General features: G+C 35.5%; 1 protein-coding gene across 1 annotated transcript in view; it reads left to right on the forward strand.

The window, feature by feature from the left end:
• Nucleotides 1-15,627, forward strand: part of LOC133633881 (cytochrome P450 4V2) — a 28,781-nt gene extending 13,154 nt beyond the window's left edge. Inside the window, exons 5-11 of the mRNA XM_062026660.1 lie at nucleotides 2,193-2,262; nucleotides 2,367-2,493; nucleotides 6,775-6,954; nucleotides 9,619-9,721; nucleotides 11,535-11,669; nucleotides 14,734-14,913; nucleotides 14,982-15,627. Coding sequence (XP_061882644.1) covers nucleotides 2,193-2,262; nucleotides 2,367-2,493; nucleotides 6,775-6,954; nucleotides 9,619-9,721; nucleotides 11,535-11,669; nucleotides 14,734-14,913; nucleotides 14,982-15,178 — 992 coding nt within the window. The 3' untranslated portion in view covers nucleotides 15,179-15,627. The remainder of the gene's footprint in view (nucleotides 1-2,192; nucleotides 2,263-2,366; nucleotides 2,494-6,774; nucleotides 6,955-9,618; nucleotides 9,722-11,534; nucleotides 11,670-14,733; nucleotides 14,914-14,981) is intronic.
• Nucleotides 15,628-16,335: the final 708 nt, after the last annotated feature.

Here is a 16,335-nt window from a genome sequence, read left to right on the forward strand (position 1 = left end):
CTGCTTTGCCCACTCTTGGCATTCTCTCGATGAGCTTCAAGAGGCAGTCACCTGAAATGGTTTTCACTTCACAGGTGTCATAGTTTTGATGCCTTCAGTGACAATCTACAATGTAAATAGTCTTGAAAATAAAGAAAACGCTTTGAAATGAGAAGGTGTCCAAACTTTTGGCCTGTACTGTACATACATACATACATACATACATACATATATATATATATATATATATATATATATATATATATATATATATATATATACACACACATATATGTGTCCTGCTTATACTGTACTGTATATGTGTATATATGTATATATACACATTCATATATATACATATATACACATACATATATATATATACATATATACACATATATGTATATATACATATATACATGTACATATATACACATACAAATATATACATATATACACATATATATACACATACATATATATACATATATACACATACATATATACACATACAAATAGATGCATACATATATACACATACATATATACGTTTGTACATACATAAATACATACATATATATGTATATATATATATATATATATATACCGTAATTTCCGGACTATAAGCCGCTACTTTTTCCCCTCGTTCTGGTCCCTGCGGCTTATACAAGGGCGCGGCTTATTTACGGCCTGTTCTTCTCCGACACCGACAAAGAGGATTTCGGTGGTTTTAGTACGCAGGAGGAAGACGATGACACAATGATTAAAGACTGACTTTTCATATACCGGTAGGCTGGTTATTTTGATAACGTACAGGCGAGCACTTTGTATTACTTTGCACCGTTGTATTATTTGTACTCTGCACGAATGCTGTTCGCCATGTCAAAGATGTGAAAGTTTGATTGAATGATTGAAAGATTTATTGTTAATAAATGGGACGCTTTGCGTTCCCAAACAGTCCCGACAATCCCCTCCGTGGTAGCAGGAACCCCTATATACTACGCTAATTACACATCAAAACCCTGCGGCTTATAGTCGGGTGCGGCTTATATATGGAGCAATCTGTATTTTCCCCTAAATTTGGCTGGTGCGGCTTATAGTCAGGTGCGGCTTATAGTCCAGAAATTACGGTATATATATATATATATATATATATATATATATATATATATATATATATATATATATATATATATATATATATATATATATATATATATATACATACATACATACATACATACATACATACATATATATATATATATATATATATATATATATATATATATATATATATATTCCAATGTGAATTAATTTTTTTGTTCACCCCTACCGAATCAAGAATGGTGTTGAATCGAAAGTCGTTCCTGAATAGAATTGTCTCCCCAAGAATCGGAATCGAACCGGCAGTTGTAAGAGTCACATTCCTAAAAAAAAAAAAAAAAAAAAAAAAAAAAAAAAAAATTGTCTCTTGTTGCTCGGCAGAATTTGTTGGGTACACGGGGCTGAGGGTTCGCAAGTAAAAAAAAATACAACTTGCCCCACACACAGCAACGGAACAAGAGAGCCATTTGAACACAATTACTGCAAGCAACATAACTCAAAGAGTTACGTAAACATTGTGGGAGCTCGCAGCTACACAACAGCTAAGCACGCAATAGCACACAAGCTAGACATGTGTAACAAGTGACCTTCATTGAACAATAAACAGCACTTTTGTCAATTTGAAGAAGTATCAAATACATATAGTCACATACTACTCACACATACAGTCTCCAAGGCAGTATTAGAAATTATCCAACACTTGGTGTTGCCAAAAAGACCCAAATACCACTCCACTTCAACTTAAAGACAGCATAAGCCTATTCCAGACTGTTAGTAATAAATCGTGTTTTTCATACCTACCATTGAACTCGCTTTGACTCATTTCACCCGATCAAATCTTTTCTAACATCCCACACTACAAAATAATACAAGTGTGTATGATTCATGCTGATATCTGCATCGGCCAATACTCAAGGTTGTTCATCTGTGAGGAAAATAAGTAAATAAGTATTTAATATTTACAGCATGTATTAACAAACTTATCTTTAATCAGCCTTGATATCATATCGCACTGGAAGTGAAAAAGTTGTACTGGGACACTTGGGATATCAATATCCATGAATCGCCCCAGTATGACGTGTACACAATGAGCACTCTCCTTCCAGAAACGGCAATGGGAAAGAAAATCTACGCCCAAAGCAACTCAGAGTCCGAGTATGTCCAGAGTGTGTACAAGTACGTTTTTTTTTTCTTTCTCCCCTTTACTCACAGTTTGTACACTTTTTGTCACGAAAAACAAAATATCTTATGACGTTTGATTTTTCTCCTAACTTGCAAAGAATGAGTGACATCGTCAGTCGCAGGCAGAGGTCGCCCTGGTTTTGGCCCGCCTTCATGTACAAATACTTTGGCGAGGGCAAAGTGCACGACAGAACCCTCAAGACTCTTCACTCCTTTACCTACGAGGTGAGCGGGGAATTTGGAAGTGATGCAGCTTTTTGTACCTAATGCAGAGCAACATGACTTTAAAGCAGGGGTAACCAACGCGGTGCCCGCGGGCACCAGGTAGCCCGTAAGGACCAGATGAGTAGCCCGCTCGCCTGTTCTAAAAATAGCTCAAATAGCAGCACTTACCAGTGAGCTGCCTCTATTTTTTTAATTCTATTTATTTACTAGCAAGCTGGTCTCGCTTTGCCCGACATTTTTAATTCTAAGAGAGACAAAACTCAAATAGAATTTGAAAATCCAAGTAAATATTTTAAAGACTTGGTCTTCACTTGTTTAAATACATTCATTAATTTTTTTACTTTGCTTCTTATAACTTTCAGAAAGACAATTTTAGAGAAAAAATACAACCTTAAAAATGATTTTAGGATTTTTAAACACATATACCTTTTAAATTCCTTCCTCTTCTTTCCTGACAATTTAAATCAATGTTCAAGTAAATTTATTGTTTTTATTGTAAAGAATAATCAATACATTTTAATTTAATTCTTCATTTTAGCTTCTGTTTTTTCAAAGAAGAGTATTTGGGAAATATTTCTTTAAACTTATTATGATTACAATTCAAAAAAATTATTCTGGCAAATCTAGAAAATCTGTAGAATCAAATTTAAATCTTATTTCAAAGTCTTTTGAATTTCTTTTAAAATTTTTGTTCTGGAAAATCTAGAAGAAATAATGATTTGTCTTTGTTAGAAATATAGCTTGGTCCAATTTGTTATATATTCTAACAAAGTGTAGATTGGATTTTAACCTATTTAAAACATGTCATCAAAATCCTAAAATTAATCTTAATCAGGAAAAATTACTAATGATGTTCCATAAATTTTTTTAAAATTTTTTTCAAAAAGATTCGAATTAGCTAGTTTTTCTCTCCTTTTTTTCGGTTGAATTTTGAATTTTAAAGAGTCGAAATTGAAGATAAACTATGTTTCAAAATTTAATTGTAATTTTTTTCGTGTTTTCTCCTCTTTTAAACCGTTCAATTAAGTGTAAATATCATTAATTATTAATAATATCATAGAGTTAAAGGTAAATTGAGCAAATTGGCTATTTCTGGCAATTTATTTAATTGTGTATCAAATTGGTAGCCCTTCGCATTAATCAGTACCCAAGAAGTAGCTCTTGCTTTCAAAAAGGTTGGTGACCCCTGCTTTAAAGCCTTTAAGGCCTTTGCTGCACGGATATATGAAATCATTGTATTTAGAGATGTCCGATAATATCGACCTGCCGATATTATCGGGCGATAAATGCTTAAAATGTAATATCGGAAATTATCGGTATTGGTAAAAGTAATAAATAATAATAATAAGTAAAAGTAAAATTAATGACTTTTTAAAACGCCGCTGTACGGAGCGGTACATATCCGGTAAAACACAGACGTAGGGAGAAGTACAGAGCAGTTGCATCTCCCAGTCAGCAGCCCCCCCCCCCTCTCCCCTCTCCCCACACACAACACATGAGTTGACGACTGCAGCATGAGAGGTTTACTGGCGACGCTTGATGACCTCATCAAACCGCCACGAGCGCAGCATAACAGCAACAAGAGTGTGTTGTTGCCGGTGCTGTAGCCGTGGCTAACAAGCCAGCTCGCTCGATGACTGACTAACGACACCATGTCTATGGTTTGGGATTATTTTAAAGTGTGTCTGACGGATAAAAAACTGGCAATTTGCGATGACTGCAAAAAGTTGGTTATTTGAGGAGGAACCAAGACGTCTTCCTTTTTATACGAGCAATTTGATCTCCCACCACTTCACGAATCATAAGGAGATACATGATGAATACAAGCGGAAGATGGATGTGAGCCCAGTTTATAATTCCCTGTTATACAGTATACCAGGCAGTCTTGCACTAAAGGAGGACTATGTTATTGTTTACTTTATTACTCTAGCATACTCTGGACTGAAGCTGTGTGCCTTCATTGTTTTTGTAGCTGTTGTTTTGAGGCATGTTTAAAGAAAATAAAAAATAATGCAATTTGTGAAAGTCAAAGTATAGTATTTCCCATAGTTGTAGTGGGTATCAGGATTATCTCAGGGAGAGCATGTCCCAAATTCCAAGCTGCTGTTTTGAGGCATGTTAAAAAAAAATAATGCACTTTTTGACTTCAATAATAAATATGGCAGTGCCATGTTGGCACTTTTTTCCATAACTTAAATTGATTTATTTTGGAAAACCTTGTTACATAGTTTAATGCAGGGGTCACCAACGCGGTGCCCGCGGGCACCAGGTAGCCCGTAAGGACCAGATGAGTAGCCCGCCGGCCTGATCTAAAAATAGCTCAAATAGCAGCACTTACCAGTGAGCTGCCTCTATTTTTTAAATGTTATTTATTTACTAGCAAGCTGGTCTCGCTTTGCCCGACATTTTTAATTCTAAGAGAGACAAAACTCAAATAGAATTTGAAAATCCAAGAAAATATTTTAAAGACTTGGTCTTCACTTGTTTAAATAAATTCATTATTTTTTTTACTTTGCTTCTTATAACTCTCAGAAAGACAATTTTAGAGAAAAAATACAACCTTAAAAATGATTTTAGGATTTTTAAACACATATACCTTTTTACCTTTTAAATTCCTTCCTCTTCTTTCCTGACAATTTAAATCAATGTTCAAGTAATTTTTTTTTTTTTTTAATTGTAAAGAATAATAAATACATTTTCATTTAATTCTTCATTTTAGCTTCTGTTTTTTCGACGAAGATTATTTGTGAAATATTTCTTCAAACTTATTATGATTAAAATTCAAAAAAATTATTCTGGCAAATCTAGAAAATCTGTAGAATCAAATTGAAATCTTATTTCAAAGTATTTTGAATTTATTTTAAAATTTTTGTTCTGGAAAATCTAGAAGAAATAATGATTTGTCTTTGTTAGAAATATAGCTTAGTCGAATTTGTTATATATTCTAACAAAGTGTAGACTGGATTTTAACCTATTTAAAACATGTCATCAAAATTCTAAAATTAATCTTAATCAGGAAAAATTACTAATGATGTTCCATAAATTCTTTTTTTAAGTTTTTCTCTTCTTTTTTTCGGTTGAATTTTGAATTTTAAAGAGTTAAATTGAAGATAAACTATGTTTCAAAATGTAATTGTCATTTTTTTCGTGTTTTCTCCTCTTTTAAACCGTTCAATTAAGTGTAAATATCATTAATTATTAATAATAACATAGAGTTAAAGGTAAATTGAGCAAATTGGCTATTTCTGGCAATTTATTTAAGTGTGTATCAAACTGGTAGCCCTTCGCATTAATCAGTACCCAAGAAGTAGCTCTTGCTTTCAAAAAGGTTGGTGACCCCTGGTTTAATGCATCTAGCGAGGCATCACAACAAAATTAGGCATAATAATGTGTTAATTCCACGACTGTATATATCGGTATCGGTTGATATCGGAATCGGTAATTAAGAGTTGGACAATATCGGAATATCGGATATCGGCAAAAAAGCCATTATCGAACATCTCTAATTGTATTATAAAACTCCTTATAGGAAGTCGCCATTTGCTATATTTGTCACCTCTTTGTTACACGGGACATTAGAGAGATTTAGGCCTACCAAAAAAGAGGGGCCAGCGGGAGATTTTTTTATGACCGGAAGTGGGCGTGGCCTCCATGGACCCACTAACTAAGGGGGGCTAGCGGGGGATAGATTTATGACCCCCCCGGAAGTGGGTATGGCCTAAACCAGAAATAGGAAGTATACGTCATATCCGGCGACATATTTTAATATTTTAATTTTTTTTTTTTTAGGCCCTCTTGGATAAAGTTTGGACATCCCTGATGTAGATGATCTATATCTGCGGTACATAATTCCTTTAGAAAAGAGAAGTGTTGGCTACTTCTCTTGTAGTCTGAGCAGTGTTTGACTTTATTAAATGTTTGGGTCAAATTTTATCAAAGAAAACCAGTTTTCTTTTAAGTAATATAAAAACTTACCAGAGCTGTTTACCTATTTTATGGAGGAATGGAGTTAATCATACAACTGGCATCCAATGTTGTTGATATTGATTGTGAATCGAGAATAATTTTAAAACCCGAGTCTGAATCGAATCGTCACTCCCAAGACTGGAATGGACTCGGGCGGTGCCTTCGTGATTAAAACATTGCCTGTACACTTCAAGGTTTTGTGATGGCTACTGTTTGAAACTGGATTTGTTTTTGATGGGAAGAAAATACCTTACACTTTTGGGGGGAAAACGACTACCGATTGTGTCTGACAAACACTTTTTGAATCCCGCTCAGGTGATCCGGGAGAGAGCAGAGAGCCTGAAGGACGAGCATGACAGGAAGGAGGACAAATCCCAGTCGGGCACCAGGAAAAGACGGGCGTTTTTAGACATGCTCCTGCAGACCAAAGACGAGGACGGCAAGTCCATGAGCCATCAGGACATTCAGGAGGAAGTGGACACCTTCATGTTCAGGGTTGGTTCTAGCACTAAGTGGACTATCCCTAGTCCCTTTTTGACAACTTTCTTTATACGTTAGATTGGAATAAGACCATTTCTATCCATTTGTCAAAACCTGTGTTTTTAAGTCTGAAATATCCTTTCATCCACAAATTATTATTATTTTTATAGTATTGTAGTTCAATATTAATACACCTTTTTCCCCAATATGATACTAATAGGCCACTTCTATCATCATGATGTCTGCCTTGATTAGTAGTGTTGTTGTTGTTGAAGGGAAAAGCGAAGGTTGTGATCCGTCTGTGAAATAAATACGCCATCGTATGCCTTAAAATTAGCTAAATATGTGAACATTACATGTTATTATGAATGTTACTACATGACATATATACTTGCAGCGTGTATATAAAACCATGATGGATGTTTTTTAGAGCAATTTACAGGCGGAATAGAGCAACTCTCAATTTCTCTCCATTGTTAGCTGACTTTTGCTAATGTTTATTTACGAGTTAGAATGCTTAAACAAAGGATAATGTGTGTTCTTGTCTTACATAAGGATTGTGAATGATAGGCAAAACTAAAGTAAAAAAAAATTAGAGATGTCGGTCGATAAATGCTTTAAAATGTCATGTCGGAAATTATTGGTATCGTTTTTTTTTTATTAAATCAACATAAAAAACACAAGATACACTTACAATTAGTGCACTAACCCAAAAAACCTCCCTCCCCCATTTACACTCATTCACACAAAAGGGTTGTTTCTTTCTGTTATTAATATTCTGGTTCCTACATTATATATCAATATATATCAATACAGTCTGCAAGGGATACAGTCCGTAAGCACACATGATTGTGCATGCTGCTGGTCCACTAATAGTACTGACCTTTAACAGTTAATTTTACTCATTTTCATTCATTACTAGTTTCTATGTAACTGTTTTTATATTGTTATACTTTCTTTTTTATTCAAGAAAATGTTTTTAATTTATTTATCGTATTTTATATATATATATAGTTTTTAAAAAGGACCTTATCTTCACCATACCTGGTTGTCCAAATTAGGCATAATAATGTGTTAATTCCACGACTGTATATATCGGTATCGGTTGATATCGGTATCGGTAATTAAGAGTTAGACAATAGCCATTATCGGACATCCCTAAAAAAATGCCTGTTAAAGGAGAACTGCACATTTTTTGGAATTTTGCTTATCGTTCAGAATCCTTACGAAAGACATGACGACTCATAGCATTTTTTTTATGCATTCTAAATATTAAATAAAAGTCTGCTTACATCGGAGCCAATGGGAGCTCCTCTATTCCGCCCATAAAATCTGATAAATAACCATTCAAAAAGCGCCAACAATACACCATTTACATTTCATGACTTGAATATTAACCAAGTATAAGTGATATTGTTATTATAAGCGCTGATGCAGACGGACTATTTATAGCTGCGCAGTCATCACTTCCTGTGTGCCTATGTTTACATCATCGAGTGGTCTGCTGCTTCCTTGCTTCCCTGCAAGCTTATTGTAGATCATAAATCATCCCTCTCACCTGGACAGAAGAAGTCTGAGTAGATATTCCGACAACTTCGGACACTTTGATAGCCATTTAGGACCTGGAATTGGCGAGAAAGACACGTTTATTTGCCGGGATTAGGAGTCATTCTTCATCTCTCAGTCTGCATCCTAATGACAGCAGACCTTGAACAGTAAGTGATTTAAAAAAAAAACAACAACAACATAGTGATGCCATTTGGAAATGATTGCACAGCGTATGCTTAAAATTATCAAAATACGCAAATATTAAATGTTATTATAAATGTCCCCGTTACTACATTACATATATACTTACATCATGTATATAAAACCTGGTAACACTTTAGTATGGGGAACATATTAACCATTAATTAGTTGCTTATTAACATGCAAATTAGTAACATATTGGCTCTTAATTAGTCATTATTAAGTACTTACGAATGCCTTATTCTGCATGGTCTTACAACCCTAACCCCAACCCCAACCCTCTAACCCTAACCCTAACCAAATAACTCTAAATAAAGTCTTTGTTACTTACAATATGTTCCCATACTGTCCAAATAACTCTTAATTAAGTCTTTGTTACTTACAATATGTTCTCCATACTAAAGTGTTACCTAAAACCCTGCTCAGTGGCCTTGTGGTTAGAGTGGCTGCCCTGAGATCAGTAGGTTGTGAGTTCAAACCCCGGCCGAGTCATACCAAAGACTATAAAAATGGGACCCGTTACCTCCCTGCTTGGCACTCAGCATCAAGGGTTGGAATTGGGGGTTAAATCACCAAAATTATTCCCGAGCACGGCCACCGCTGCTGCTCACTGCTCCCCTCACCTCCCAGAGGGTGGAACAAGGGGATGGGTCAAATGCAGAGGGTAATTTCACCACACCTAGTGTGTATGCGTGAGTGGTACTTTAACTTTAATGGAGGTGTTTAAATGTTTTTTTCTATAGGCGGAATTGAACGGCTTCCATAGGCTCCATTATAAGATGACTTTTGATCGAATATGTTTTATATTTAGAATGCAAAAAAAAGATGATCAATAATGAAAAAAAAAAAAATTCCCAAAAACGTGCAGTTCCCCTTTGAAGTGGCAACATTAACGCGATGTCTCCTTGTGTTGTTGTTGTGTTGCTGCAGGGCCACGATACAACAGCAGCCTCCATGAACTGGGCCCTCCACCTGCTGGGCTCTCACCCTGACGTGCATGGAAAAGTTCAGCAAGAGCTTGAGGAAGTGTTTGGTAAGAAAATAAAAAATAAATAAAAAAAACACATCCCAGTACTGCACTGCAAAAACTGAAATCTAAGTAAGATTAAATATCTCAAATAAGGGTGATGTTTGCTTATTTTCTGTCTGATAAGATAATTCTTCTCACTAAGCAGATTTTATGTTAGAGTGTTTTACTTGTTTTAAGTGTTTTGGTCCTGAATGATCTCAGTAAGATATTACAGCTTGTAGCTGAGATTTTATGACCTACGTATATTGAGTAAAACATGCTTGAAACTAGAATATCAACTGCTGTAACGCTGTGTCATTAACACTCACAAGTAGAGATGTCCGATATTATCGGACTGCCGATATTATCGGCCGATAAATGCTTTAAAATGTAATATCTGAAATTATCGGTATCGGTTTCAAAAAGTAAAATGTATGACTTTTGAAAACGCCGCTGGACGTAGGGAGAAGTACAGAGCGCCAATAAACCTTAAAGGCACTTCCTTTGCGTGCCGGCCCAATCACATAATATCTACGGCTTTTCACACACACAAGTGAATGCAAGACATAGTTGGTCAACAGCCATACAGGTCACACTGAGGGTGACCGTATAAACAACTTTAACACTGTTACTAATATGCGCCACACTGTGAACCCACACCAAACAAGAATGACAAACACATTTCGGGAGAACATCCGCACCGTAACACAACATAAACACAACAGAACAAATACCCAGAACCCTTTGCAGCACTAACTCTTCCGAGACGCTACAATATACACCCCCCCACTACCCACTATCCCACTCCACCTCAACCCTGCCCACCTCAACCTCCTCATGCTCTCTCAGGGAGAGCATTTCCCAATTTCCAAGCTGCTGTTTTAAAGCATGTTAAAAAAAAAAAAAAAAGCACTTTGTGACTCCAATAATAAATATGGCAGTGCCATGTTGGCATTTTTTTTTCCATAACTTGAGTTGATTTATTTTGGAAAACCTTGTTACATTGTTTAATGCATCCAGCGGGGCATCACAACAAAATTAGGCATAATAATGTGTTAATTCCACGACTGTATATATCGGTATCGGTTGATATCGGAATCCGTAACTAAGAGTTGGACAATATCGGAATATCGGCAAAAAAGCCATTATCGGACATCTCTACTCACAAGTATAAAACTATTTTTTTAAAGTAATAATTTCTTATTTCAAGCATGAAAAAAAAAATCATGACTTTGACACAATTGTGTCTCATATTAAAACAGATAACAACCAATTGGACTTTGCTGTTTTATTTGCGATGAAACAATAGAAAATACGTACTCATATAGTAGTGAGAATATACTTATTTTAAGGTATTTTTGGGTTCATTGAGGTTAGCTAATTTTACTTGTTTTGGAAAGTCTTGACAAGCCAAATTTTCTTGTTCTATTGGCAGATAATTTTGCTTAGTTCAAATAAAATACCCCTAATTTTTGTAATTTTTTTTCTTGTTTTTGAACACTGACTTTTTGCAGTGTGCCCCATTTTCTGCATATTAGGCTTTTTGACTCATCATTCGTTCCGACTAATTTGCTGCTTAATGTGTGTGTGTGTGTGTGTGACGGGCAGTGCAAGTCCTCGGCAAAAACAGAAGATAATTGAATTGTTTGCAGCACTCGAGCCATCAGCGTGACGGTCCAGTTACATAAGCACACTTCTCTGAGCTTTGCCTGTCCAATAAACACAACACACCTCAACTCTCATCTACTTACCAGGAAAAGTCAACAGGCGGTGTTTATCTCCACGCGGCGCTTAGACTTTAACAGAGTCCCCCTGCCGCCCCTTTATGTGTCCAAAGGTACGTCGGAGCGAGTGGCCAGCATGGAGGACCTGAAGCGGCTGAAATACTTGGAGTGTGTGGTCAAGGAGGCCCTCAGGCTCTTCCCCTCGGTGCCCTTCTTCGCCCGCATCCTCTGCGAGGACACCGACATCAGTACGTCAATGTTTACGCAATCACAAAGTTGATCAAAATGTGTTTATTATTTTGTTTTTTTAAATGTTAACACCAACACAATGCTTTGCAGAGGTGTACTTATAACAATTTAACAGAGAAATGATACTATCACGGGGTGTCAGCACTAGAACTGTGAACGTTTGGGCACTGCACGATTCGATTCTTGAGGGTAATGATTCGATTCAGTCTCGATTCAGAATACATTTAAAAATTTTTTACATTAGGTGCCAGTTCTATGATTAAGTACATCCCCCCATAAACTAGACCAGGGGTCGGCAACCCAAAATGTTGAAAGAGCCATATTGGACCAAAAATACAAACAAAAAAAAATCTGTCTGGAGCCGCAAAAAATTTAAAGTCTTATATAAGTGTTATAATGAAAGCAACACACGATGTAAGTGTCTATATCAGCTATATTAGCCTATCAAAATGACTTTAAAAGTCTTATATAAGTGTTACAATGAAGTTTAAAAATATGTCTAAGTCTCGAGATCAACTTCAGATCTTTGCATCGATTCTAAGTTTTTATTTTTTCATGTTTTTTGTTTTGTTTTATGCTCTTTTTGTCAAAAAAACCTTATTTGTATGGCAAACATTAAATATATAATATTTTTTCCAAAATATATTTCAAAGTGGAATATTTGATGTGCAGTAATTGGAGCTTTGAATAGGTCAATAATGCATAACATTGATTTTGATTCATTATTATTTTTTGAGTAAATAAAATTAAAATAAAAAAATCCCACAAAAATTCTTGGGGATTCAAAGGGGTCTCCCTTATAAAGGTACACAAAAAAAAAGTCATAATTTTTCTTTTTTGTAACTTTCAAAGCTTAAATTTTTAGATCAACTTCAGATTGTTCAGATTTTTTGTTTGTTTTATGCCCTTTTTGTTGAATAAAACTGTCTTTTTTTTTTCTTTTTTTTTTTACCAACACAAAAAATATATAATATTTTACCTAAAAAATATTTCAAAGTGGAACATTTGATGTGAAGTAATTTGAATTCTTGGGGATCCAAAAGGCACCACTTATAAAAGTGTTAAAAATAAGGGTTCATTTTTGTTTTATGCTCTTTTTTTGTCAAAGAAAACCTTATTTGTATGGCAAACATTAAATATATAATATTTTTTCCAAAATATATTTCAAAGTGGAATATTTGATGTGAAGTAATTGGAACTTTGAATAGGTCAATAATGCATAACATTTATTTTGATTCATTATTATTTTTGAGCAAATAAAGTAAAAAAAAACCTTTACAAAGTTAAAAAAAAAAAAAGTCATCATTTTCTTCTTTTTAACTTTCAACGCTTACATTTTTAGATCAACTTCAGATTGTTCAGATTTTTTGTTTGTTTTATGCCCTTTTTGTCAAATAAAACTGTCTTTTTTATATTGCATACAGACAAAAAAATATCATACTTTGTTATATTATATTTATTATATTATATTTTCCCTAAATAATATTCCAAAGTGGAATATTTGATGTGAAGTAATTGGGGATCCAATAGGCCCCACTTATAAAAGTGTTAAAAATAAGTATGATTCTAAGTTTCTATAATTTTTTTCATGTTTTTGTTTTGTTTTATGCTCTTTTTGTAAAGAAAACCTTATTTGTATGGCAAACATTAAATATGTAATATTTTTTCCAAAATATATTTCAAAGTGGAATATTTGATGTGAAGTAATTGGAGCTTTAAATAGGTCAATAATTGATTTTGATTCATTATTGTTTTTTGAGCAAATGAAGTAAAAAAAAACAAACCCTGACAAAGGTTAAAAAAAAAGTCATAATTTTCTTCTTTTTAACGCTTACATTTTTAGATCAACTTCAGATTGTTCAGATATTTGTTTGTTTTATGCCCTTTTTTTCAAATAAAACTTTTTTTTTTATATTGCAAACACACAAAAAATATCATATTTTCCCTAAATGAAATGAGACAGCACCACCATTCCTTAACAGCTGCCTTGAATCAGCCAATTGGTGGCCATCTTGACCTTGGTGTTCTGGGAAATGTAGTTCTTTCTGGTACTTCACCAAGGAGTAAGATTAAGGAGGAGACAGCTCCTTACTTCCAGGGCAGGGACACTTCATTCACACTGAGTTTCAACTCCACAATATTCCAAAGTGGAATATTTGATGTGAAGTAATTGGGGATCCAATAGGCCCCACTTATAAAAGTGTTAAAAATAAGTTTTTATTATTTTTTCATGTTTTTTGTTTTATGCTCTTTTTGTCAAAGAAAACCTTATTTGTATGGCAAACATGAAATATATGATATTTTTTCCAAAATATATTTCAAAGTGGAATATTTGATGTGCAGTAATTGGGGCTTTGAATAGGTCAATAATGCACAACATTGATTTTGATTCATTATTATTTTTGGAAAAATTTCAAATTGAAAGAAAAAAACAGCCTGCGTTGCAGTTTTGTATTATTAAAGTCAAAAGCTGCACTTTGGGAACCCCTGGTCTAAATATGGTGTAAGGCAGAGGTCGCCAGATACAGCCCGCCAGCGTTCAAAATCCGGCCCGCGGGTAGACCTGGGTATAATTTTTTAAATATATTTTTTATTATAATTTTTTTAATCTGTCCTTTCCAGCCCATCCATTTGCTAGCCCATTCATTTGCCTCTAAGGCAAATCCTATTGTCTAAAAATGCATTTTCCCATCGATAACGTGACGTCATTACGCTCTCGCAGCAGTGAATTAGTGCACGAGGGAAAAAAAAAAATGGCGAAATTGTTGGGGAACAGAAAAATAGACTCCGAGTGTAGAGTTTTTAAACATCATGTGCAAATTTTTTTTTGTTCAGTGTAAGGAAAAGGCAGTTTGTCTACGGTAATCTGCAATGAGATGGATCTTACATATATGTAGCCCGGCCCCTGGCCAAATTTTTTTAACCCAATGCGGCCCTCGGGTCAAAAAGTTTGGGGACCCCTGGCTTTATGCTCAGGACGATTCACGGCGCACTGCAGGGTCAAAAGGAAACCCTTGAAAAAAAATCAAGCAGATCTTAAAGACGTCCCTTTTGTGCGTGCAGATGGTTTCAAAGTGCCCAAAGGTGCCAACGCCATCATCATCACATACGCTCTCCACCGAGACCCCAGGTACTTCCCTGAGCCCGAGGAGTTCCGCCCTGAGCGATTCCTGCCCGAAAACTCCACGGGCAGACCTCCTTACGCATACATCCCCTTCTCCGCCGGGATACGCAACTGCATCGGTAAGACCACCGCCCACAGGGTGTTCCCCCTCTACTCACCACCTCCTCGGCCATGCTGCCGCCCGCAGGGCAGCGTTTTGCGCTGATGGAGGAGAAGGTGGTCCTGTCCGCCATCCTGCGCCGGTTCAACGTCACGGCCCGTCAGAAGCGCGAGGAGCTGAGGCCGACGGGCGAGCTCATCCTGCGGCCGGAGAGCGGCATCTGGATCGAACTGGAAAAGAGGCCCCCGGTAGACCCTGCGCTCCTTTCGCTTGCTTTTGGCTGAACGGTTCCTTGCCTTGTCAATCAAAACCTTCCATGTGGGTCAGGATTCACGCAAATAAACTGAACTCTTAAGTATATATGTTATGTATATTATTATTATTATTATTATTGATAATATGTACTATTTCCTTATTTTGCTAATTTAAGCATAGAGTGGTGTACTAAATTCAGAAACGTATATTTTTGAGGCTGAATATAGGGAGGATGAGACAAGTTTTAGATGCTGAGTGCTAAACAGATTAACAGATAAACAGTTTTAGTGAAACACTAAGCATCATGTAGCAGTATTGCTAAGTGCTAAGAAGAAATACATACTATAAACATAATAAAACCATCACTTACTGTACACTGTCTGCTCTCACTGGGATGTTTATATCTTCCTGTTTGGATGAAGAATTAATCATATTCCTCACTGAGGGTTGGAAAATAAAAGTTGCCGCAATTGAGCGTCAAACTTCTCGGTTTATGTCCACAACCTTCTACTATCCAGGTTAGAGGCATGATTTATAATCTAGAACTAACTTTCGCCAACTCAGAGGCGATGCAGCAGCTCGCCGGCTCAATAGGTCAATACAGCAGCATGAGCTAGTCAGCTCTCTGTGATCACGGCTAAAAGTAGTTTGCGTGCGTTAGCGCTTATAACAACAATATAGCTAATACTTGGTTAATATTCAGGTCCCGAGATGTAAGTGGAGTATTGTTGGCGGTTTTTTGGATGTTTTTCACAAGCTTCATGGGCGGAATAGTGTACTCACATTGTTAACCACCTCGTACTTGCCATATTTTATGACTTAGAATGCATTAAAAAAAAAAATACATTGATAACATATGTTATGTATATTATTTTTTATTATTATTATTCATAATAACATGTACTATTTACTTATTTTGCTCATTTAAGCATAGAGTGGTGTACTAACTTCAGAAACATATATTTTTGAGGCTGAATATAGGGAGGATGAGACAAGTTTTAGATGCTGAGCGCTAAACAGATCCAGTTTTAGTGAAACACTAAGCATCATGTAGCAGTATTGCTAAGTGCTAAAAAGAAATGCAAACTATGAACATAATAAAACAATCACTTACTGTTCAATGTCTGCTCTTGTAATCGCCCTGATAAGGGAGATGTTTGAGTTACGCAGATACGAGGACACAACT

The sequence above is a fragment of the Entelurus aequoreus genome, linkage group LG18 (genome assembly GCF_033978785.1).
Source record: "Entelurus aequoreus isolate RoL-2023_Sb linkage group LG18, RoL_Eaeq_v1.1, whole genome shotgun sequence".
Classification (NCBI taxonomy): Eukaryota; Metazoa; Chordata; class Actinopteri; order Syngnathiformes; family Syngnathidae; genus Entelurus; species Entelurus aequoreus.